This window comes from Haematobia irritans, chromosome 4, assembly GCF_050003625.1.
Source record: "Haematobia irritans isolate KBUSLIRL chromosome 4, ASM5000362v1, whole genome shotgun sequence".
Lineage (NCBI taxonomy): Eukaryota > Metazoa > Arthropoda > Insecta > Diptera > Muscidae > Haematobia > Haematobia irritans.
This window is the reverse complement of record NC_134400.1, coordinates 14,833,239-14,855,235: the sequence shown is the minus strand read 5'-3', so window position 1 is coordinate 14,855,235 and position 21,997 is coordinate 14,833,239. Positions and strand designations below refer to the sequence as shown.

At 33.7% G+C, this 21,997-nt stretch overlaps 4 protein-coding genes and 1 long non-coding RNA gene across 5 annotated transcripts; 2 read left to right on the top strand and 3 right to left on the bottom strand.

Annotated features, from left to right (window-relative positions):
* Positions 1–1,372: 1,372 nt before the first annotated feature.
* On the bottom strand, positions 1,373–6,903 carry Msh6 (DNA mismatch repair protein Msh6). The gene is made up of 9 exons (XM_075303961.1): positions 6,393–6,903; positions 5,868–6,176; positions 4,498–5,796; positions 4,290–4,442; positions 3,921–4,220; positions 3,282–3,864; positions 3,051–3,202; positions 2,813–2,968; positions 1,373–1,772 (listed from the first exon to the last, which is right to left on the bottom strand). The coding sequence occupies exons 1-9, from the start codon at positions 6,822–6,824 to the stop codon at positions 1,626–1,628; spliced, it is 3,531 nt and encodes a 1,176-aa protein (XP_075160076.1). The 5' UTR covers positions 6,825–6,903; the 3' UTR covers positions 1,373–1,625.
* Positions 6,904–8,174: 1,271 nt separating this feature from the next.
* Positions 8,175–10,199, top strand: Prp31 (pre-mRNA processing factor 31). The gene is made up of 6 exons (XM_075303533.1): positions 8,175–8,685; positions 8,746–8,950; positions 9,027–9,169; positions 9,230–9,414; positions 9,475–9,765; positions 9,831–10,199. The coding sequence occupies exons 1-6, from the start codon at positions 8,340–8,342 to the stop codon at positions 10,167–10,169; spliced, it is 1,509 nt and encodes a 502-aa protein (XP_075159648.1). The 5' UTR covers positions 8,175–8,339; the 3' UTR covers positions 10,170–10,199.
* A 72-nt stretch (positions 10,200–10,271) lies between these two features.
* Positions 10,272–14,177, bottom strand: LOC142232843 (endoplasmic reticulum-Golgi intermediate compartment protein 3). The gene is made up of 6 exons (XM_075303534.1): positions 13,831–14,177; positions 13,414–13,768; positions 13,202–13,361; positions 12,027–12,207; positions 10,645–10,846; positions 10,272–10,582 (listed from the first exon to the last, which is right to left on the bottom strand). The coding sequence occupies exons 1-6, from the start codon at positions 13,916–13,918 to the stop codon at positions 10,447–10,449; spliced, it is 1,122 nt and encodes a 373-aa protein (XP_075159649.1). The 5' UTR covers positions 13,919–14,177; the 3' UTR covers positions 10,272–10,446.
* On the top strand, positions 11,283–12,012 carry LOC142232844 (reactive oxygen species modulator 1). Its single transcript, XM_075303536.1, has 2 exons — positions 11,283–11,562; positions 11,717–12,012. The coding sequence occupies exons 1-2, from the start codon at positions 11,432–11,434 to the stop codon at positions 11,823–11,825; spliced, it is 240 nt and encodes a 79-aa protein (XP_075159651.1). The 5' UTR covers positions 11,283–11,431; the 3' UTR covers positions 11,826–12,012.
* Positions 14,178–18,560: 4,383 nt separating the features above from the next.
* Positions 18,561–19,469, bottom strand: LOC142236121 (uncharacterized). The gene is made up of 2 exons (XR_012721909.1): positions 19,436–19,469; positions 18,561–19,376 (listed from the first exon to the last, which is right to left on the bottom strand). It is a non-coding gene; the product is annotated as an uncharacterized LOC142236121 (long non-coding RNA).
* Positions 19,470–21,997: the final 2,528 nt, after the last annotated feature.

Below are 21,997 nucleotides of genomic sequence, written 5' to 3'. Positions count from 1 at the left end.
TTTCTATAGAAATAAAATTTTGACAAAATTTTCTATAGAAATAAAATTTTGACAAAATTTTCTATACAAATAAAATTTTGACAAAATTTTCTATAGAAATAAAATTTTGGCACAATTTTCTAGTTTTTTTGGTAAAATGCTCTTCAAAATGTGGTAGATTATTTCTGGCTAGAGTGGTAACTGTGGTCTACACTCGGTCTGCCAATGTCATCATCTTTGAGGCCAATTCTTACCTTATGTTTCCCAAGTATGTTATGTCCTGCTATAATTCCAATCCAAAGGTTCGGACGGTTCTTTTCGCCCCATATCAACTTGGTATGCTCGCAACCTTCCGAAGAAACCCAACGTACTCGCCATAGTTTATCATATTTGACATGAATTCTGTAAAAATATGAAGACAGCGGAAGAAACCCGTCCGCAAGGACATTATTCGTTCCATGAGCGCCTTCCTTAGCCACTACACCTGCTTCTTTATTTCCCATTATTCCACAGCGCCCAGTCGACAGCCTTCGACTACCTTATGTCTGCGTCACCCAAAGCCTTTATAACTGCTTGAGTGTCGATGAAGAAGCTGACATTGCTTCTGAACTTGTAGGCTATGTTCTTAGAAGATCATCCACTCAGCTTAACCCGTCTTTATTATTTGTTTCTTTATGTAGTAGCCCATAATCTTACTTCCTTGAATTTCGGGTTGCCGATTTCCATATTTGGATTCTGAGCGTTAGATCATTATTGTGTAATTCGCAATAAAATTCTACTTCCTTCTTTGATGTCTAGATTAATGCATGTTTACTAATCACCCCCGCCAATTGATTCTTTTATACATTTATCTCAAATTCCAATCCAGCTTTAATAGCAGATTAATTATTCTATACAGTCAATTTGAGTTTTACCAGGATTTTTTTTAACTCAAATGGCTATCAAATCTCAACCCATTTTCATATAAAGAAATAAACTTAGGCTTATTTTTGAATATTTAAAATTACCCTTTTTTACATAAAACAATAACAAATTATTGTCTTGTAACACTCGCATATATATAAAAAAAAATATAAAAATAAAATAACGAAAGAATGACAGACCTCTTTTTATACAAATGCAAAAGCAAAAAAAAAATATTCCTAATTATGTTGTATAATAAATAATTACCTTGTTTGCATATAACAAAATAACAAAAATAAAGAAAAAAAAACAATTGTTTATAGATTATAAAACAATGTCACATTTGATAAATACATGTATGTAGAAATAAGTTAAATTTAATTTAGTTTTTCTAATAATTTGCCTAGAAGTTATTCATTCCCATTTGTTTTTTTGGTATTTTTTGCGGGCAATATATTTTATTTTTAGCAATATCATAAAACTTTGCATATTTTGTGTGTATGTTATTATATTTATTAAGTTATATATTTATTATTTTACTGTGATAAAGAAACAAAATCGAAATAAAGTAAATTTTGAAAAAGAAAAACTTAAACAATAAAACAATGTTTATTTAACAGGGGGAAAAACAATGGATGTAGTTGGGTTTATTGAAACAAAACAATTCGAAATGGACATAACGTAAACATGTATTGGTACGATATAAGATGTAGGAACATAGTATGGTATTTGATAAATATTATTTAAACTTGACATTTTTGTAGTTGCAGCAGTAGATTTTTTAAATTGCTACTTTGTATCGATGAACCCGTACATCCAACTGTGGCTGCTGCTACAATTTTGGCAGCTAGCTTTCGTTTAAGAGCCAAAGCTTCAACTTTTTTCGAAAGCTGAAATTTAAACGTGAGAATAATTTATATAAGAAAGATAAAAACAAAAAGTAGTAGATGTTGTGAAATAAAATATCGTCCATATCATTGGTGTCGGTAGTTAAAGATCAACGTCAAATCAATATATCAATATCAATAAAATTTTGCAAAAATTTTCTATAAAAATAAAATTTTGCAAACATTTTCTGTAGAAATAAAATTTTGCAAAAATTTTCTATAGACATAAAATGTTGACAAAATTTTCTATAGAAATAAAATTTTGCAAAAATTTTCTATAGACATAAAATTTTGACAAAATTTTCTATAGAAATAAAATTTGGACAAAATTTTCTTAGAAATAAAATTTTGACAACATTTTCTATAGAAATACATTTTTGACATTTTCTATAGAAATACATTTTTGACAACATTTTCTATAGAAATACATTTTTGACATTTTCTATAGAAATAAAATTTTGACAAAATGTTCTATAGAAATAAAATTTTGACAAAATTTTCTATAGATATAAAATTTGTAAAAATTTTCTATAGAAATAAAATTTTGACAAAATTTTCTATAGAAATAAAATTTTGACAAAATTTTCTATAGAAATAAAATTTTGACAAAATTTTCTATAGAAATAAAATTTTGACAACATTTTCTATAGAAATAATTTTTTTATAAAACTTTCTATAGAAATAAAAGTTTGACAAAATTTTCTATAGAAATAAAATTTTGACAAAATTTTCTATAGAAATAAAATTTTGACAAAATTTTCTATAGAAGTAAAATTATGACAAAATTTTCTATAGAAATAAAATTATGACAAAATTTTCTATAGAAATAAAATTATGACAAAATTTTCTATAGAAATAAAATTTTGTAAAAAAAATGTTCAATAGAAATAAAATTTTGACAAAATTTTCTATAGAAATAAAATTTTGAAAATTTTATATTTAACTAATTTTTTTTAGACCTAACGCATCATTGCCGTTAGCGTCGTTACTCCGCCAAAAAAAGAAAAACACTAATAATGTTACCACAACTTTTAAAGTCTTACCGTATAAGCTCTTTTAATAACTCCATGAGGCATACCAGCCAATTTGGCAGCGTTGAAACCATATGATTTTGGACAAGCTCCCGCTGTATATTTATAAAGAAATGTAACAGTTTCCTGAGTAGGATCTTCGGTATCTTCATTTTCCACCATGCAAGCCTAGAATTTATTGAAAATGGAGAGGATGACATAGGCAAAACATTTTATATATAGAACACAAGAGAATTTGAATTGTTCTCACCATATGACCCAATGTTATTCTTTCATCCTTATGGAAGAAATCTATTAAGTTATGATAGTGAGTAGAGAATAAAGTACGACACTTAAGATCGGCCAAAAAATTAACAACGGAAGCCGCAATAGCGGTTCCATCATAGGTGGCTGTACCACGTCCTGTTAATTAAAATCAAAAAAAAAAAAAACAAAAATTAATTCTCTTTGAATCTGAATGCAACATAAGTCAAAGCTATACCTAATTCATCCAATAAAACCAAACTATTCGAAGTGGCATGTTTAAGTATCAATGATGTCTCATTCAACTCAACCAAAAATGTCGAATGACCTGATAGTATATCATCTTGAGCTCCCAATCTTGTAAATATTCGATCGACCAGTGATAAGCGACAACTTTCGGCTGGTACATGGGCTCCAATTTGAGCCATAACAGTTAATAGACCAACCTGTCTCATGAGCGTACTTTTTCCACCCATATTAGGTCCCGTAAGTAAAGACAGTGGTGCTGTATCATTACAACCTAATGATAAACCATTTGGTATATAAGTTTCCGAAGAAACACAAGGATGATAGCCTTCTTCAATCTCTATGAAAGCTTGTTGTCCATCTTCTGGATTAACTATATCTGGTATACATATGGAAGTATTTTGCATGCGGGCATATTCAGCCAGGGATGCCAGAACATCTATTTCGGCCACACAATCTACGCATTGCTTCCATAGGCTATAATGTTGGGAGAATTTTTCAAAGATACGACGTGATAAATCCTTCAATAATATATTTCGTTCCTCTTCTGCAGCTTGCATTTTTTTGAGGAAAGCCTTTTAGGGGGAGGAAAATATTAGAAATTAGGAATCATTTAAATATTTTCATATACCCTTGTCTCTTCTGTCGTGTAACGCCTTGTTGGTTTTGATCCCTTTTTCTGACCCTCTAAGGCATATTTACTATTTGCTTTGCGTGCATGCGATTCTGGTATTTCTAGCTGGAAGCGCTTCTTATCCGTTCCATAATATGTAATACGACAGCCGAAAAACTTTTCTTGTTCCACCAAATAATCTTGCAATTCATTATTTATAACCTTAATTTTATTTTCGGTTGTGTCATAGTCCTCGTCGACCCCTTGTTCTGGAGCTATAACACCACTCTCTGAAGCTTTTTCATGGTCAAAAGCTTCCTACATGAGGAAAAAATAAACACAGGTTTACCACTTAGTCAATCTTTGTTGATAATTAAATTTTGTTACCTTAAAGAATGTCAACTGGTTTATTATATCGGGAAATGAACCTCCTTTCTCGGCTACTTGACTCAAATGCTTCAATTGATTTGAGGAAACATCTTCGAATATAGAAGGAATCTTTGACATAGACTCAAATCCTTTTAGAATGGCAATGAAGTTCTAAAAACAAAATATTTTATATTGATACGACTCTTTATCCGTATCCTAGACTCACTTGTATTTTCTTTTTGTTATATAGCTTTTCCTCAAAAAATATAGCTCTGCCATCTGGATGTTTTTCCTGTACAAGTTTACTGCCAAAATGATGGAATTGGGCCAAATATCTTTCGAAATCCGGTAAAGGGGCCATTAAACCACGGATTTCTTGCAAGAGACTTGTATTATTTAGAAACTCAGTAATAGCTTCTTGGCGATCTTTAATAATGCCCAAATTACACGATGGAGCACATAGCCAATGATGCAGCAAACGTTTTCCAAATTTAGTACAACAATGATCCAAGGTAGATTGCAGTGAGTGTTCTTCTCCCGTAATTCGTAAATTCATCAGCGTGGTGGCATCAAGAACCATATGGGCCCGATGATGCATGGTTGGTTTCTTAGGAGAATCCTTCGCAGTCATACCCAAAGTATCTGGTGGCTGATACATATGATATCTGACCATAGGTAAAACCTTTTCGGCCACTTTACATTTTTTCATGTATGTGATACAGAGACCTAAAGCTCTTAGAGCCAATTTCCAATCACGATGTGGGGTCAAGCCCAAATGATCAGAGTCGTCTTGCATTGTTCTCAAAACCAAAGGCCAATTATCACCATTCGCATAGTAGTTTTCTGCTAATTCTTTCAAGGTATTTTCAGCTGCATTTTGTTGATTGGCTTGTAAATACTCTTTTAGTGTACCACTAAGCACAGTTCTCATTATGTCCTGGGTCTTTTCCAGGATATTTGATTTTTCCAGAACAACTAAAACTGGCATGTTGTGTGAGAGCAGCGTATGTAGTCTTGAACAATTTTTATCATCATCAAATTCACCCACATAACAATCACCAATGGATGTGTCGATGAAGCAAATGCCATATGTGCTGGTACCACCTGTTTTGTGGGGTTTTTCCACTATCGACAGCATGTAGTTGTTTTGATGATTCTGTGTAACAAGGCATTGCGAGCCATATACTTGAGTTCCTCTATCGGTGATTTGACATATTTCACGTTTCACCACCCTATCAAATTTGGTCGACTTTCCACGTTTGCATCTCTCGGTCATCATATCTGGAGTTTCGGTTTGTTCGACACGTGCCACTTTGTAGCCTCTCTCAACCAAAACGGAAGCCATTTTATCAAAGGATATTTCGGGAAATCCAGAATGGGCAAATTCACCTCTCATATAGGTGAAACCTAACTCATTGACCCCCACATCAGCATCCATGTGGTATAATTCATAAAATTTTCCAACTTTGAAAAAGAGTACACAGTCGTAATGATCCGATTTCAAAATCCACCATTGGCGAACACCCTTTTGAAGAAGAAATAATGAATTGTCAGATGAGAGAACTAAATATTTTAAAATGCATTTAAATTTCTTACGGGCGAAAGACTGTCCAAAAATTTTTCCGGAACATATAGAGTTGTAGCATCATATTCAGGATGATCGGGTCGGCGACCTTTTTTATCTTTAATTTTATCTGGTTTAAGGAACTCCAATTTCTGATGGGGCCATATAACTGGTTCATCTAGAGTCGAGGTGGTTACAATTGCTTCACACTTAGCTTCCTGTTTCTTCGATGTCTTACACTCCTCCGAAGACTGAAGTTGTTGTAATTTCTCCATAAAATTTCCAGCAAGGGACGATTCATCAATTTTGGTTTTCTTTGTTTTCGGTTCATTGCGGTTCAACTAAAAAGAGGGGATTTTCAATAGAAAGTTGTGAATATTTTTAGGAAAACAAAATTTGTGACTGTGACGTTAGAAATTCTTAACCATGAATATTTAAAATTGTACGATTTCTCAGGCCATTGTAGCCAACTATACTATATACTACCATCTAAAGGATTTCCTTCCGCGTGTCAAAAAAAACTAAGCTACAAATGTGTTCCTTATTGCCATACTCACATATTTCTTTCGATTTTCTGGTGATGATGCTTCTCCATCTGATTCTGCCGATTCTTCCTCCTTATCGGATATATTCTTCCTTTTGTTCTCCTTCTCCGATTCTGGTGAAGATTCAACTCGTTTCTTTGAACTTGATACTGTAGCGCTTCCTTCGTCGTCTGAATCCATAACTACCAAACGCTTACGATTAGGTTTTTTGGTTAGTACCGCATCATCTTCATCAGATTCAATCATGGATGTTCCACTAGCATTTTTGATTTTGTCATTCTCTTTGTCCTTAATTTCCTCCTCACCCTTGTTGGCGTTATTGTTTTCTGTGGCAGCGGGTGCTTTTAATATCTTTTTGCTCGCCGGCGAGCTAAAGTAATTGAATAATGTATTTTTGGGTGATCCCACATCTTTCCCAAAGGATGAATTTAACTTTTTCGACATTTCGTTCCCCTGTGAGAAGAATCAATATCCTGAGAATCAATATTCGCAAGAAATGCTAATTTTGGCGGTAGAAATGTCAAAAGTTTGATTGTGATGGTTGTCAGTAGGGATGAGGCAGGAAGAAGAGTACTTTTCACACTAAAAGGTACCAAATACCTAATGCGCTTTACAGACTATCAGTTATTCCGGACGACAGTTCTCGTGTCGAACATATCCAATATATTGTGCACATTATAAGTTAAGTCCGAAGGCATAATCGGTACTGCTGCATGTTTATGGGATCGATAACACATTTACCGATTATTTAGTCATCGCCAACAAGTCGTATCGATCCGACACACTGTAAGATTCTTTACAAACACCGACATTCCGTCCGGAATAACTCATAGTCTGTAAAGCGCATAACAATAAAGTCAGTAAGGCGTCCTTATTTTTATAGGTGGCTCTGTAGCTCTTGTAAAATTACTGTTAAGCGGACCTTAGACGGTCGGATAAACACTCCGACAGAGGTTCGTCTATTTGTTGTGTGTTCGTTCAAGTTTTGCCCTTACATTGCACGAACAAATGTGATGACAACATGAAAAAATAAGAAGAAGCATAACAAACAATGAAGTTGTACGAAGATTTATGGGTGAAACCATTTTTTACTGAAAATATGGAAGAAAATAATAAAAAAATCCTGGTATATGTGTCAAAACAATGATTCCTGAAGTAATCCACATTTAATATATTACAAATTACTTGATGAATTTAAAATACTTGTCGCCTGGTTTCCCATTGATTGGAAGTGGAATTTTTCCACGTTTTTGCCACAATACTGGTTTAGATTTATGCATTTCTTTAATTTTCAACCAGAATTGGCGATCCATCATTAATTTCATTGCAGAAATACCTGTTTTTAATGTAAAAATAAATTTGTCTTTGATAATGTTTGTCGAACATCCCCTTACACTCAATGATTTGTACCACCCAACCAGAAAAAATCAAAGTTGTTTTGATTTTATGCCAACACGTCCCCGCGACAGCCGAACACGATCTTACACAATCGGATTTGTCGCCGCAACGTGTTGTGTCGCAGGGTTTATCCGACCGTATAAGGTGCCCTTTACACGCCAATAAAACAGTTTTTCCGTGCAATTCTTATGGCACCAAAAAGTAAACAATCGATAACAACACATAACGGAATTTTCGGTAGGAAAAATCCCAGTGCTTTTTTATGGGTAGCGGACATTTCGTTAGAGTTGCCAACAGATCATAATTACCTCGTGGCCCACAAATTACTTTGTTCACTGGCAAAAATGTTTACGTGAATACCTTGCGTTCTGGGTAATTCAATTAAAATACCCAATTCAGCTGTTTTAATAAACGTTTGGGTTTTTGTTTACTTCGTAGTTTCTGGCAGCGATATATATCTTGGACTAAGTTATCCCTTTCCTATTATTTCTGAAAGCATCACAATTAAATAGCACTGCGTTTAAGTAGAATTTTTTTTGAAGTTAACTACTAGCTTTAAAAATGTCTTTAGCCGATGAACTTTTAGCCGATTTGGAAGATGATAATGATGTTGATGATGATTTGGCCATGGAGGAAGATAACCCCGAAGAAGTTTCGGAGGAAGTTGAAAAATTTCTCAAACCTGCGGTCAATAATGTAATGGAAGTTGATGTGAAAGTTAATTCCATAAGAGAATTGTGTAAACTTAGAGATTCGGATAGATTGCAAAACATACTGGATCAAGTTGAAAACTATTCACAACGACAACGTACAGCAACAGAAATGTTGGGTAATGTCGAATCGGATCCGGAATATCGACTTATTGTTGATGCTAATGCCTTAGCTGTGGAAGTGGATAATGAAATTTGTAAGTCATTTTGATATTACAAATTTTTTACTGTATACTAAAATTATTGAAATTTTGTAGCCATTATCCATAAATTTGCCAAGGAGAAATATCAGAAACGGTTCCCTGAGTTGGATTCATTGATAGTGGGAGAAATTGAATACCTGTTGGCAGTCAAAGAGCTTGGCAATGACTTGGATCAAGTCAAGAACAATGAGAAATTACAGGCTATTCTAACACAAGCTACCATTATGATTGTTTCAGTGACAGCCTCCACAACACAGGGGTGAGATTTACAAAAAAAAAATCACTTAAAACATCCTATAAAATTCTATATTGGTCACTTTTGTCGTTTATTGTAGAACCGTTTTAACACCCAATGAGAAAGCTCAAATCGATGAAGCTTGTGAAATGGCCATTGAACTTAATAATATCAAGACCAAAATCTATGAATATGTAGAAAGTCGCATGACATTTATTGCTCCAAATCTTTCCATGATAGTAGGTAAAGTAATACTTATTTGCTGCTTTAAAAATATATGCTATGAATAAAATGTATCTCTAGGTGCATCTACTGCTGCAAAACTTTTGGGTATAGCAGGAGGTCTTACTAAACTTTCCAAAATGCCGGCTTGCAATGTACAGGTTTTGGGTTCCCAAAAGAAAACATTGGCCGGATTTTCAAAGACTCAAATGTTGCCACACACAGGCTATGTGTTCTTTTCACAGATTGTCCAGGATACACCACCGGTAAGAGCAAAATTGAATTGAAATTAATTAATGAATTGAATTAATTCGTTTCATTTATAGGATTTAAGGCGTAAAGCAGCTCGTTTGGTGGCTGCCAAGGCGGTACTAGCTGCCCGTGTGGATGCTTGCCATGAAAGTGTCCACGGCGAAATTGGTTTAAAGTTCAAAGAAGACATAGAGAAAAAACTGGATAAACTTCAGGAACCCCCACCAGTAAAATTCATAAAACCCTTGCCTAAGCCTATAGAGGGTAGCAAAAAGAAGCGTGGTGGCAAACGTGTACGAAAAATGAAAGAAAGATATGCCCTTACAGAGTTCCGCAAACATGCAAATCGAATGAACTTTGGTGATGTATGTCTAGTCAACTACAAAAAGCGGCTTGTGTATTTACCTTTTTTCTTTTCTTTTAATTTTAGATCGAAGAAGATGCTTATCAAGATGATTTAGGCTATTCCCGTGGTACCATAGGAAAAACAGGAACTGGTCGCATTCGTCTACCGCAAGTTGATGAAAAGACCAAGGTGCGAATTAGTAAAACTCTACAAAAGAATTTGCAAAAACAACAGGTCTATGGAGGCAGTACCACAGTCAAACGACAAATTGTTTCGGGTACAGCTTCTAGTGTGGCCTTCACACCTCTTCAAGGCTTGGAAATTGTTAATCCTCAGGCAGCCGAAAAGTCACAAGCAGAATTGAATGCAAAATATTTCTCAAATACTTCGGGTTTTTTGTCGGTGGGAAAACGCACAACTTAGATCACTTATAAACATACAAAGTGAATGGAAGGACCACATTTTTCTTCACAATTAAAATATATTTCTTTACTTATCAAAAAAAAAAAAAAAAGAACAAGAAACGAGGGTTATAAAAATCTAAAATTTCTTAGGAATGATTGGACAATTGGATAAAAGTATTGGACATGATGACAACAAATACATTTACAAATTTGAGGAATTTGAAAAGTCAAAATCATTACAGAATATATGGAATAGGACATAGAGCACCTTTGGTATTGGAGATTATTGAATTTCGTTAACTTAATTTGCCGATTTCCAATTTATTTCTTAAAACTTCCCAAGAATTGTTTAAGAATACAGCAACTATTCCAGCTACAGTAAATACACCGCCTATTATCGAACAACAATTGGTTGCGAAATGACCAAATGATCTGTAAAAAAGATGAGAGCATTATTAGATAGTTATAATGACCCAAAATTTTACTTGTATTACCGTTGTTGTTCTTCATATTTCACCATTAATGGGGACAATTCATAACTAAAGAATATACCAGGCATTCCTCTTTCTTTATTGGTCAAATCCTTGCGATAACGCGTCACAGAAAATTGATTGGTATTAATGGGAGGCGAATCGGCACGAACATAAACGGTGGGTATGATTTTCAAATAATAATTATACATTTCCGATTTGGCATCTAAAAAAGATTGGAAACATCGATTAAATATCTATATAAATGTAAGCAAAACTAAAATAAATAAAAAATTCATATATAAAAATTAAAAAATGAAGGCCCGTAATTCTAATTATATAAACCGTAATCATACTGATCGAATTGTGCAACATTAAAAAAAAAAATTATGTTTTACACATTTTCCGATATTTACAGCTACAATTGTGTAAAATCTATAAACCTGTAGCTCCTATAGAAACTGATTATATTCCTAGGTCCATAATATAACATTAGCTAATTATTTGCAACCTTTTATACTACGTTCCAAATAGATGAAGGAAATCGTGGCATCGCCTCCTATTAAGGTACGCTGCGCTTATTCAACGCAAACTGCAACGTTTTCATTTAGTTGCTCTCTGAGTGCTTATAAATGATATGGCAACAACGTTGCGAATTATTAACATATGAGAACGTCGAAAAGAAGTATAGAATAGGAGAATTTCTCAATTCTATTTTTCGTAGATAATTTAGGAGATAAGACACATCATAACCAATAGATTCCCTCAGAATCCTTTTTAAAAGCAGTAAGAAATTCCAATTACTACAGATATGCCTTTGCCCAGCGGTGCATTTGGTCAACAAGGACCCTCGTGCTTTGATAAAATGAAGACTGGCTTTACAATTGGATTCTGTGTGGGCATGGCTAGTGGTGCACTTTTTGGAGGATTTTCCGCTTTAAGGTAAATATATAATGTTAGATGCGTCAAACTCAAAACATCTTCTAGAAAAAACTGCCGGTATCCAGAAATTACATAATGACGTAGTGCACATCTCATCATTATGACGTTATAAGAGATTTACAAACATCTGATAGTGTGTTGTTCATTTTTGTAGATATGGCCTAAGAGGACGCGAACTTATCAATAATGTGGGCAAAGTTATGATTCAAGGCGGTGGAACATTTGGCACATTCATGGCAATTGGTACGGGAATACGCTGTTAAGAACAGAATTCTCCCTCTTAATTAATAGGGTATAAGTTGGGTTTTGATTGAAAATTTAATTTCAAAAAACACCACATGGTAGTAATGTGTGTTGGTTAAAATTAATAGAAGTTCTTATGTTAAAAAAATAGATTTTGAATCAAAACGTTAATATATAATAAATTATATACATTAAGAAGTTTATAAATATGTTTTACTTACCTCCCTCTGGTTCCACCTTGAAACCATCCAAAGGATGTGTTGTGGCAAATTCTATCTTATCGCCAAATGATAAATGGTTAATGGTATGTGCTAATTTCACATCAGCAATTTGAAAATCGTGTATATGAAATTGACGAATCGAGAAAGAAGAACCCGGGGCAATGTGAAAGGAACCAGCCATCTGTAGGTAAATTCGAATGAAATTCATAATTGTTTATTTGATAGTGTTTACGAAATAAATGACAATTTTTGTAGTACTATGTAAACTTGTAGCACCCTAATGATCGTAAACGGATCAACATTCACTACCGGGAGGGAAAATAAAGTTGATGCAAGGTATAGTGTCCAGGAATGCAATTGAAAGCCACGCAACAGACAGGAATTCCATAACTTTGGGACTATGTAGATCACCGACAAAACGGTATAAATACTTTCCCTCAAGATGGCGTTCTGTCTCCCTACTATTTATGAGGATTAAAGATTTTGGGGACCTAAGGTAAGATCTGGTTCTCTAATGATGGAAATTAATTGAAATATATGACAGAAGATTTGATAAATAATCAATATATGGCCAATCCAGCGGTGTCCGATACCGACTTCTACAGACTATGTTTTAGCCTAATGCCTCTAATTTTGTATTAATTCTCTTCTCTTATAGGAAGGGACTTCTAGTCCATTTTTGTTCAGATTCCGCTGAAACCTATCTTTGGGCTTAAAGTAGATCATATTAGTTAATCTTATAATGAGCTGAAATCGCTATTTAATTTCTTGAGCATTTCTTTTAGATCCGCTAGTTAGTATGACTTCTTGTCAATTGTAGAACACATATTTTTTATCTGATTTGTCAAAAATTTGGAATATGATATCATTAGACGAGCTGATGCCCACTTTTTTAATACCCATATAGAATGCACATTGTTGGTCCTATATGCTTGGGCACCCCCGACCCAGCTTGAGATCTTGAGATTATTAAAGATTTTTGCATTTTAATCCGTGGTTAATGCTCTATATAAGCTTAACCCTAGGGTTATCTTTTTTCTTGCAAATAGTTTATTTCAAACAATCCAACATATGACAACCGTCTCATTTTAATTGCTGTTTGAAAACTAAAGCATGACAGCGCATACAAACTATATAACGGAGTTAACGACCCATTAAAATGCAACACAACTTACCCGATTAACTTCCAAATGGCCTTGTATGCGGCATCCCTCTTTAAAGGCATCTGCATCTGTTCGCTTATATTGATCTTTACACTGATCAATTTTATCTAATTGTACATTCCACTTTTTTTGCCGATAAGCCTCTAATACATCTTCACATGTATTGCAGCAACTTAAAAATTAGAAATTAATAAAACGTATATAGTTGGTACTCCACAACTTACTGTGTTTTATTATGTTCAGCTCCATAGCAACTACCGCAAGTGCTGTTTTTAGTTGAAGGTGATACCGCGACAATCTCCTTTATGGGCTCCGTTTCTTTAAGAGGATTTCCTTTTAGATCTAGACGGTGTTTAAATATATCATGGTCGACCCGTAAATGTTGGTCGCCCGAAGAGTCCATTGCATCTAAGGAGACATAATTACATGCCAAATTATGTAAAGTTATATCAACGTTTATCCTTAGTTTGTGGGTTCTTGTGGTGTCCACAAACAAATCTTCGGTTAGGTTTGGTGTCACGTAGGCCACAAATTCGAGAAATATCAATGTAATCACAATGGTTGTGCTTATTAATGTTACTGCAAATTACCAAAAAAAAAATTGTTAGAAGATGAAATGTATTTAAAAGTGATATACTTACTTATTGCTCCACTAAGACTTCGTACACTAAAATCCTCTAGAGTTCTTGGATATGCATCCAAACGTCGTAAAGCGTCAGCAATTTTCATTTTTTTGAGATTCTAGTAACTAATACTCTTATTATTAAAAATTGTTGCCTTAAAATTATTAAATTGTCATGGTGCGTTTTATTTTTCCTAGAAAAAACCACTAGTATTGTTATACGTGTCACTTTCGTTGATTTTCTTGAAGGTATTTGTATACTGTTTGACAAATATCGATCTTAAACATATAAATTAAATGAAATTATTTTCCGGAGGCGGCGAGTTATATTTGTGTTCTTCTACCCATCAGCTGCATAGACAGTAGAAAATATAGATTACCCGTCACTCTCACGGATGAACCGCGGATGAACTTATTCGAGAAGCAACGAATAATTTTTGTGACGTTTGCTTTAGTTTCATTCGTAAGAGAAATTAAGAGAATTTTTGACATTCACAGTAGGGAATAGAATTTTTGAAATTCACAGTAGAGGCAATATGTCAATTCTGTGAATGAATTACAGAATGTCAGAGAGAAAGCCGAACTGTGAAGACGAAATCACGTTTGTTGTAAAATTGGTAAGTAATTTGTTTTTACTATTTTTCTTTTCAGGTTTTGTACATTTTGTATATATTTTTTCATCATTTTGCTTTTTTCTTTCAAGGATTTTATTTTTTCTTTACTTTATCTTTGCAGGTTTTCTTCTCTTGTTGTCTCCAGGGATTTGGTTATGTTGCAGATTTCGTTCCAAATAACCTGTTTATGAAATAATAATTAATCAATTTTTTTTCTTTTTCTTCCAGAATTTCTGCCAATGTAAAATGTTTGCATCGTGGTATCTGCGGCTAAATGTGTCTAATCACCACAATTATTGCAGGTTTCCATGATGCAAACTTTTTATTTTTCTGGAGAGAAATTGAGGAGACTTGGGATGGGAGAAGTATATCCCTCCATTAGCAGACATCCCTCTCTCTGCAACGTTGGACTGTGAATAGGGGTGGGAGATGATAATCCCTCACAGGCATGACCCCCCTTTCTCCATCATGGCAATATGAGGAAGTAGCTTTTTTGCCATTCCTCCAACGTGGGATAATATAATTAAAAAAAGTGCAAAGTTCCATGCAAAAAAGATTTGCGTGGGACTTAGGCGAAAAGGTGGTTTTGAGGCGCCCACAGGGTCAAATATGCCTCACCTCTGCGAAGCTCCACGCAAAATTTTTTTTTGCATGGAACTGGGGGGGGGGGGGGGTTTATTTCATGCGGAGTTCCGCGCAAATTTATTTTGCGTGGAGCTTCGGTTTTTTTTCAGGTTAAATGTGCAATCCAACGTTTTGTTGGATTGCTGCTCATGCGGAGTTCCGCGCAAATTTATTTTGCGTGGCGCTTCGGTTTCTTTTTCTACTATACTGTTTAGTTAAAATTTTCTAAAAATATTCAACATTTTCTAAAATTAACCACAAGTTTTCTTCCTGGTGGGTTCACTGTGTTTTCAGTGCAAATTTTTTCTTCTCATTTTCTGTTTTTGTTATTATTATCAAACTTCTAGTGCATTCAGAATAGTGATCCAGCGTTGTTTATAAAAGTGCTAAATCAAAATTAAGAGAAAAAAAAAGTAGCGAATAGTCGTATTTTATACTCCCATTTTTACCATTTATTCCATTCGTTGCTTCTAAACATTTCAGTTTGACACATTTCGGTCATCTATAGCAATATAGAGTCTATGCGCATTACCTTCATTTTTAGCGTTTTCTTATTGGTAACAACCCTATTTAAATGCAAGAACATATGGCAATACTTGCGAAAATAACGGGTCTAAAATAAACCGTTTGTTAACACACAAAGATAGATCTATTTTCGCAAAGAGTGGATACTAATTTAGATTAAAAATGCGAAAAATTAATAAATCAATTTTAATTTATTTTTTAAAAAATTATAATCATTTAGATAAACTTTTGTATTATTATCGTGACAATGATGGAAGGTTTGAAGAAGTTATTAAGACTGTGAATGAATTTAAAAGTGGTCCAATACACCTGCAGTCCCAGAACACTAGAAGTAACAGGCGAATAATTGCATACTATGCCAGAAAAGAGCTAGAAAAACGTAAAACAAATGAAAAGCTTGTTTGTAACACCAATTCTGCGGCAAAAGTCGATTTGGATGCAAAGATGGCAGAAGTGGAACTAACTTCATTTAATGATATCAACCAATTGGAGGAAGACAGCTTCTGCCCTGGAGAATTCAAAAACATAATTTCACAAGAACACTCGTATTGTGCTCCCCTTCAGGAAGAAAGAGCAAAAACTCAGAAGAATTTCTTTGAAGATACCGAAATTATGCAGGAAAATAACAGCCCAGAAAAGTCTAAAGGTATGTAGTATGATCGGATTTCAAGCCAAGATGCGAGCCGTTTAATTTTTTGAATCACTTAATTTAATGATTTCATAAGAAAAAAAATGAGCATTAAGTTTGAATTTAGACGAGAACCACCTCGCAAGAGTGGGACAGTTTTACGATCAATGGGGCATAAGAATTAACACGTCAAAAAGTGAAGCAATCTGCATTAGAAATGCTTCGGGAAGATGTAAAAACTTTGTTGTTCCAGAAAGTAAACATTTATCCCTGCCTTTAAATGCTATTAACATCCCCTTCAAAAATGATATGAAATATTTAGGGATAACGTTTGGCAAACTTCTAAAATTCAACACTCACGCAAGGAAACCACTGAACAAAGTATACAAATGTATACCGATAAAAACGATATTATTAATATATAAGACAAGCATAAGGCCAAGTCTTCTTTACGGATTTCCAATAGGTTTTCCGCTAAAATTACTTTTTTTACTTTTTTACTGATTTATGTCCATATGCAAAATAATTTGTTGATAGTTTATCGAATGAATTTATATGGCAAAAGTTGGCTTGAAGTTTTCTTAATTTTTTTCTTTTTGGCTTGAAGTTTTCCTAATTTTTTTCTTTTTGCATATGGGGGTTAGTTGTGATTATAGCGGCTAAACTTGAAGCTAGTACCCACCTTTAAGGTGAGTATTAAGTTCGAGTTTAGCCGCTAAAGTTTGTATTCCTTCAAATGGAATATTAAAGAAAATTAATCGTGAAGAAATGAAGATTTTAGCGGCTAAACTCGAACTTAATACCCACCTTTAAGGTAAGTACTATGTTCTCTTTTCGAGTTGAAATTTTCGCGGTTACTTTATTAAAACAGTTCAATATGAAGCAGATAAATTACTTCAATTGATGCGCAGTTTCTTGTTCCCCTAGATTTCGGCAAGACTTTACAGGAATGTTTTGGTTTTAATTTATAATTTTGATTATTTCAGGAAAAGTAATCGCGAAAATAAAGTGATTTTCAACTCGAAACCCGAACATAGTACCCACCTTTAGATGAAATTTACACAAACAATGCTTTTAAAATTTTCATCCGAATTTTGAACACTTTTGATATACAAATATTTTTGAATTTACAGTTTCATCTACAATTAACAACAATACATATAAACCTTACCATACAAAGTCAACATTTCAATCGCACCCCCATTCTGGTTGCATAATTGAGACAACGGAAATTTATGACATGGAATGGTATACAAATAACGAATTCGTCTCATATACCAATTTTTATCCCGATATGGAGAGCACGAAAATATTTAATGCAAATGAGATCCCACAATATAAAACATTACAAGAATTGCCAAGCCAACAAGTGACAAAAATTAGTAGGGATCAGAATGTTGTGGAAACTGGATTGAATATTGTAAGTTCCATCTTATCTCGCAAAATCATAGCCCAATAATAAGAGTGATTTGCTAAATGAATTTATATAATAATATTGTATAATAATGTTATTGAAATTGAATCCAGAGCGGAAAATGTTGGAAAATTCACGAATTTTACCAATCATCGAAACTAAGGGTGGGTATTAGGTTCGAGTTAAAGTTGAGTACTATGTTCGGGTTTTCCACCAAAACACTAAACTGAAGACGATTAAATTTTTCAAATTCAAAAAGTCAAATTATGGATGGAAAAGAACCAAGGCATTGATTGCGAAACATATAATATTTGAAATTTATTTGATTAAAAAAAGTAACCGTAAAAATGAGCAGGTTTTCAGATTGAAAACTGAACATAGTACACTGAAAAAGCAGTGAACCCACCAGGAAGAAAAGTTTCGGTTAATTTTAGAAAATTTTGAATATTTGAAGAAAATTTTAACTAAACAGTATTACAAACGTTGGCATCACGCCGATGTCATAAAAATAAGTAAATATTTTTCAACAAATTCAAGAAAATTTATTATACATAACTAAGTTTTTTCACTTGTTAAAGAAAATTTTGTAGTTTGAAGGAAAAAATTGGAGTTCAAAATTGCAAGAATGTCTTTTGGTGACATACGAAGTTCATGATGGACGCATTTTTGGTCAAATTTACAAATTTAAAGAAATTCTGAACTATTTTGTAGAAGACACGAATTTAGTTAATCTTTATGCTTCATTCGAGTATATTTTTTCCTCGGTTTTAGTTAATTTAACTAACGTACACAAAAAATTATTAGAGTAAAGAAAACTTTCTCCAAACATAGTAATTCCATGAACTAAAATAAAGTTAAATTGGCTTTAGTGAAATAGAGAGTTCACTTTTTTTGAGTGTACTTAGCCGCTAATATCAAGAATGTAAAGTAAAAGCAGATTCAAATATTTTTGAAAGGGAAAGTTTATTTTCTTTAATATGAATTAACATCGAAAAATAACTATGAAAAATTACTATTTCGGCCGATAGTACGAACATAATGACGCCCTTAAAGGCCATTATAAAGTTGGCATTATCGCGCTAAATTTGCCATTTTTCATGATTGCTTTTCTTTAATAATCCATTTCACCGAAGATAAACATTTTCAATTTTGCATTGGATCTTAATTTTAATTTAAATCGATTCAGATTTAGATGTAGCTCCCATATATTTCATCATACACTAATATTGCGGCATCGGCAAAGTCCAACGCAAAGTAAAAAAAAATTTGCGTGGAGCTCCGCGTAGGTGAGGCCGTTTTCACGCTATGGTGGCCTCTTGAACCATCTTTTTTTCATAAAAAAAAAATATACAAAATTTAATAGTATCCCGCGTTGGAGGGTGGCAACATTTTGAAGGAACAATTCCTTATTGGGCACTTCCCTCTTATTTGGCCATGTTGGGGAAAGGGGGGTCTTGCGGGTGAGGGAATACCATCTCCCACCCCTATTCCCAAGTCCACCGTTGGGAAGAGAGGGATGTGTACCGTGGAGGGAAATCATCTCCCATCCCAAGTCTCCTCAATTTCTCGGCGGGCGTAAAATAATAGAAACATCATGGCATCAGCTAGCAATTGTTGCAAAAATTCACATATTCTGGCTGATGCAATGATGTTTCCATTCTATTTGAGGCCCGTCAGAAATCCTGAAAGAAAAAAGAGAAGAATAGATTAATAAGGGATTTTGGAAGTAGCAGCGGACGGGTATCCAAGGCAGCGAAATCCTGAAAGGAAAAGAAGAAAATTAAATTAGAAAATATCATGAGGACCAGCGTGTACTTACCCACTCAGATGTTTATATTTCTTTTATCAAGGGGGTGGGGGACAATATGAATTGAGAAACGCTCCGATTATATCTTGTTAGAGCGACAGTTGTTAGTGCAACGTAACGCGACGTTGCACTCAAACCCACAATTGACCACCTATCTTGACGAGGTCTACCCCATATCCTTATAACATTGCTATTGCTAAGTAGCAAAAATTAATTTTTTTACCAATACCTGTAATATCAAATCATAAATGCACTTTTGCCAATTTGCATAAAATTGGCTTAAACACTCACATTTACTAACATTGTGTTTCGTCCCAGGGTGTAATATTAATTGTAGAGAAATTCATTTGTATTCCAATTTAGACTTGTATGCAGTTACCAATACATTGTATGTATTTGAGATGGTACAAAAAATGTTGATCTACACAATGGTGAAGGGTACAATTTAGTCGGCCGGCCCGACTTTAGACTGTAGTCGATGTCTGCTGTTATATTTTTGTACTTCAGGTCCTAATGAACAACAATTTATAAAATTTTTAGGTTATAAATTTTTCCCAAAAGTATATTTAAGGACCAAAAGTAGTTTTTGGTATATTTTTGCACTGTAATATACTTACAAGCTCTTAAATACGACCAGCAAACATTTTGTCTTCTGTTATGCCTCAATTGGATAAATATTAAGATTTTTGGTCAAATACTATAGATATTCATAAAATATTGCTTTAACCCTGGACAGTCATCCTTCGTCAAAATGACGACGCATAATTTCATTTTCGATTTAAAATGCATTTTGGTCGATTGGGAAATGATAAATTTAAGTTATAGCAAAACAACAATTTTATGAATTTTTGTCTTATACTAATTAAAAACAAATTGAATTAGGAAATTAACTCAATTTTGGTTCTCATGTTTGCTCACGATGCAAATTATAGCGTCTTGAAAAAAGCCGTAGTCAAAATGACGAAGGATGACGTTAGTGTACAAAAAATAAGGATGACTTTCCAGGGTTAATTATGTTAGGATAGCTCCTAAGTTGACATTTTTACTTGTTTCAGGCAAAATAAAACATGTTTTAGTGTAATCGAGCTTAAGAAATAGCAGGAAATGTTTGCTATTTCCCTTTTTCAGCAGACTTTCTGCTGTTTTAGCAGACTTGTATATGTTAATAGTATATGTTAATAGTTGTATTCGAAAAATCTGCTTGTGCATTACTTAAACAAAAATACTTTTTCTAAATTTCTTTAAAATTTAGAGTTCTTTAATACCTAAACATGACTCGGAAGGCACAAAAGAAGAAAGTATTGATGCGAGAGTGTATACAGCATATCGACGTCCGAAGAGCCCTAAAGAAAAACCCAATAGAAGTGTCCGGATGGTGGAAATTCTGAAAGGAAAATCAGCTAAAACACCCTTTTTCAAAAATTGTAAGTACAATGATTGTGCATTCCATTGTGGAGAATTAGATCATATTTTGGAAAACAACAATGTCTTCTCCAATAAAAAAGTAATGCAAGATTATCTTCGTGAACAATATGACATCTTTAACAATGTTTGCGATCTCAACGTATATTCAAGTAAATTCAATAACGATCGTTCTGTATACACCATGTATGCGTATTGCAATGATAACGCGTGCTGTACCTTTAAATTCCAATTGAACATGGGTAATAAAACCTGCATGGTTTTCAGATCAAAGGAAGAACTTCAACATCAAATTGGATATAACAAATGCTACCAAATTAGAGGTATAGAGCGACACGTTCTAAAATCAGAGCTCCTAAAAAAGAAATCTGTGCTCTATAGAAAGGAAGCCATAAACAAACAATCAAAGTATTTGCGATTAATTGGGAGAAAACAAAATGTGCGTCCACTTGCAACTATTAGAAAAGCTCGTTCGGAAGCGATGAGTGATTTCGAATATGACAAGGATCCTTTTATAGATGCTTTTATCATGAGCGAAACTAGTTACAAAAACTATATACAACGCCTGGCTACACCATTAAGAGTTTACCTTTATACTATTGAAAGATTGCAAATGTTGCACAAATATGACTCCTTGTTATCGAAAAAATCAGATTATACTATGCGAATTGATGCAACAGGAGGAGTTATTCAACCAATAAGTTGTGCGAATAAAAGAGTTTTCTTATATTCAATAATATCACACTTTCCAGACTCAAAAAAAATATACCCAGTTGCGGACGCCATACTTTCATGCCACACTAGCTATGAGATTTCACTGTTTTTACACCAGTTGAAGGATGCTTGTAAAGAAAACAATATTCTGTGGCCTATATGTAACAGAATTGTTACTGATTGCAGCTATGCAATCATAAATTCGATTTTGTCTGAATTTAATGGACTTGAAAATATTCAAGAGTACTTAATAAAATGCTACCAATTTTTGCACAGTGTACCTTACCAAAAACAAAACTTCGTAGTATGCCAATTCTGCACGAGTCATTATTCAAAAATTATTTGCAAAGACATCGACGAAAGAGTGCCACTGAAAAACATAAAGCTGCGAGAATTTTTACGCGAAGCAATTGGCTTGGCTTTCAACTTCACAACATT

Bases quoted from the DNA above. Each gene is read 5' to 3' on its own strand.
- LOC142232843 (XM_075303534.1), bottom strand. From the start codon at position 13,918: ATGAAAATTGCTGACGCTTTACGACGTTTGGATGCATATCCAAGAACT. The intron at 13,769-13,830 runs GTAAGTATATCA...GGTAATTTGCAG, and splicing joins AAGTCTTAGTGGAGCAATAA to TAACATTAATAAGCACAACC. The intron at 10,847-12,026 runs GTAAGTAAAACA...AATCTTTTTTAG, and splicing joins CAAGGTGGAACCAGAGGGAG to ATGCCAAATCGGAAATGTAT.
- Prp31 (XM_075303533.1), top strand. From the start codon at position 8,340: ATGTCTTTAGCCGATGAACTTTTAGCCGATTTGGAAGATGATAATGAT. The intron at 9,170-9,229 runs GTAAAGTAATAC...ATGTATCTCTAG, and splicing joins AAATCTTTCCATGATAGTAG to GTGCATCTACTGCTGCAAAA. The intron at 9,415-9,474 runs GTAAGAGCAAAA...TTTCATTTATAG, and splicing joins TTGTCCAGGATACACCACCG to GATTTAAGGCGTAAAGCAGC.
- Msh6 (XM_075303961.1), bottom strand. From the start codon at position 6,824: ATGTCGAAAAAGTTAAATTCATCCTTTGGGAAAGATGTGGGATCACCC. The intron at 5,797-5,867 runs GTAAGAAATTTA...CTTCTTCAAAAG, and splicing joins TTTTGGACAGTCTTTCGCCC to GGTGTTCGCCAATGGTGGAT. The intron at 3,865-3,920 runs GTATATGAAAAT...TCCCCCTAAAAG, and splicing joins ACACGACAGAAGAGACAAGG to GCTTTCCTCAAAAAAATGCA.
- LOC142232844 (XM_075303536.1), top strand. From the start codon at position 11,432: ATGCCTTTGCCCAGCGGTGCATTTGGTCAACAAGGACCCTCGTGCTTT. The intron at 11,563-11,716 runs GTAAATATATAA...TCATTTTTGTAG, and splicing joins GGAGGATTTTCCGCTTTAAG to ATATGGCCTAAGAGGACGCG.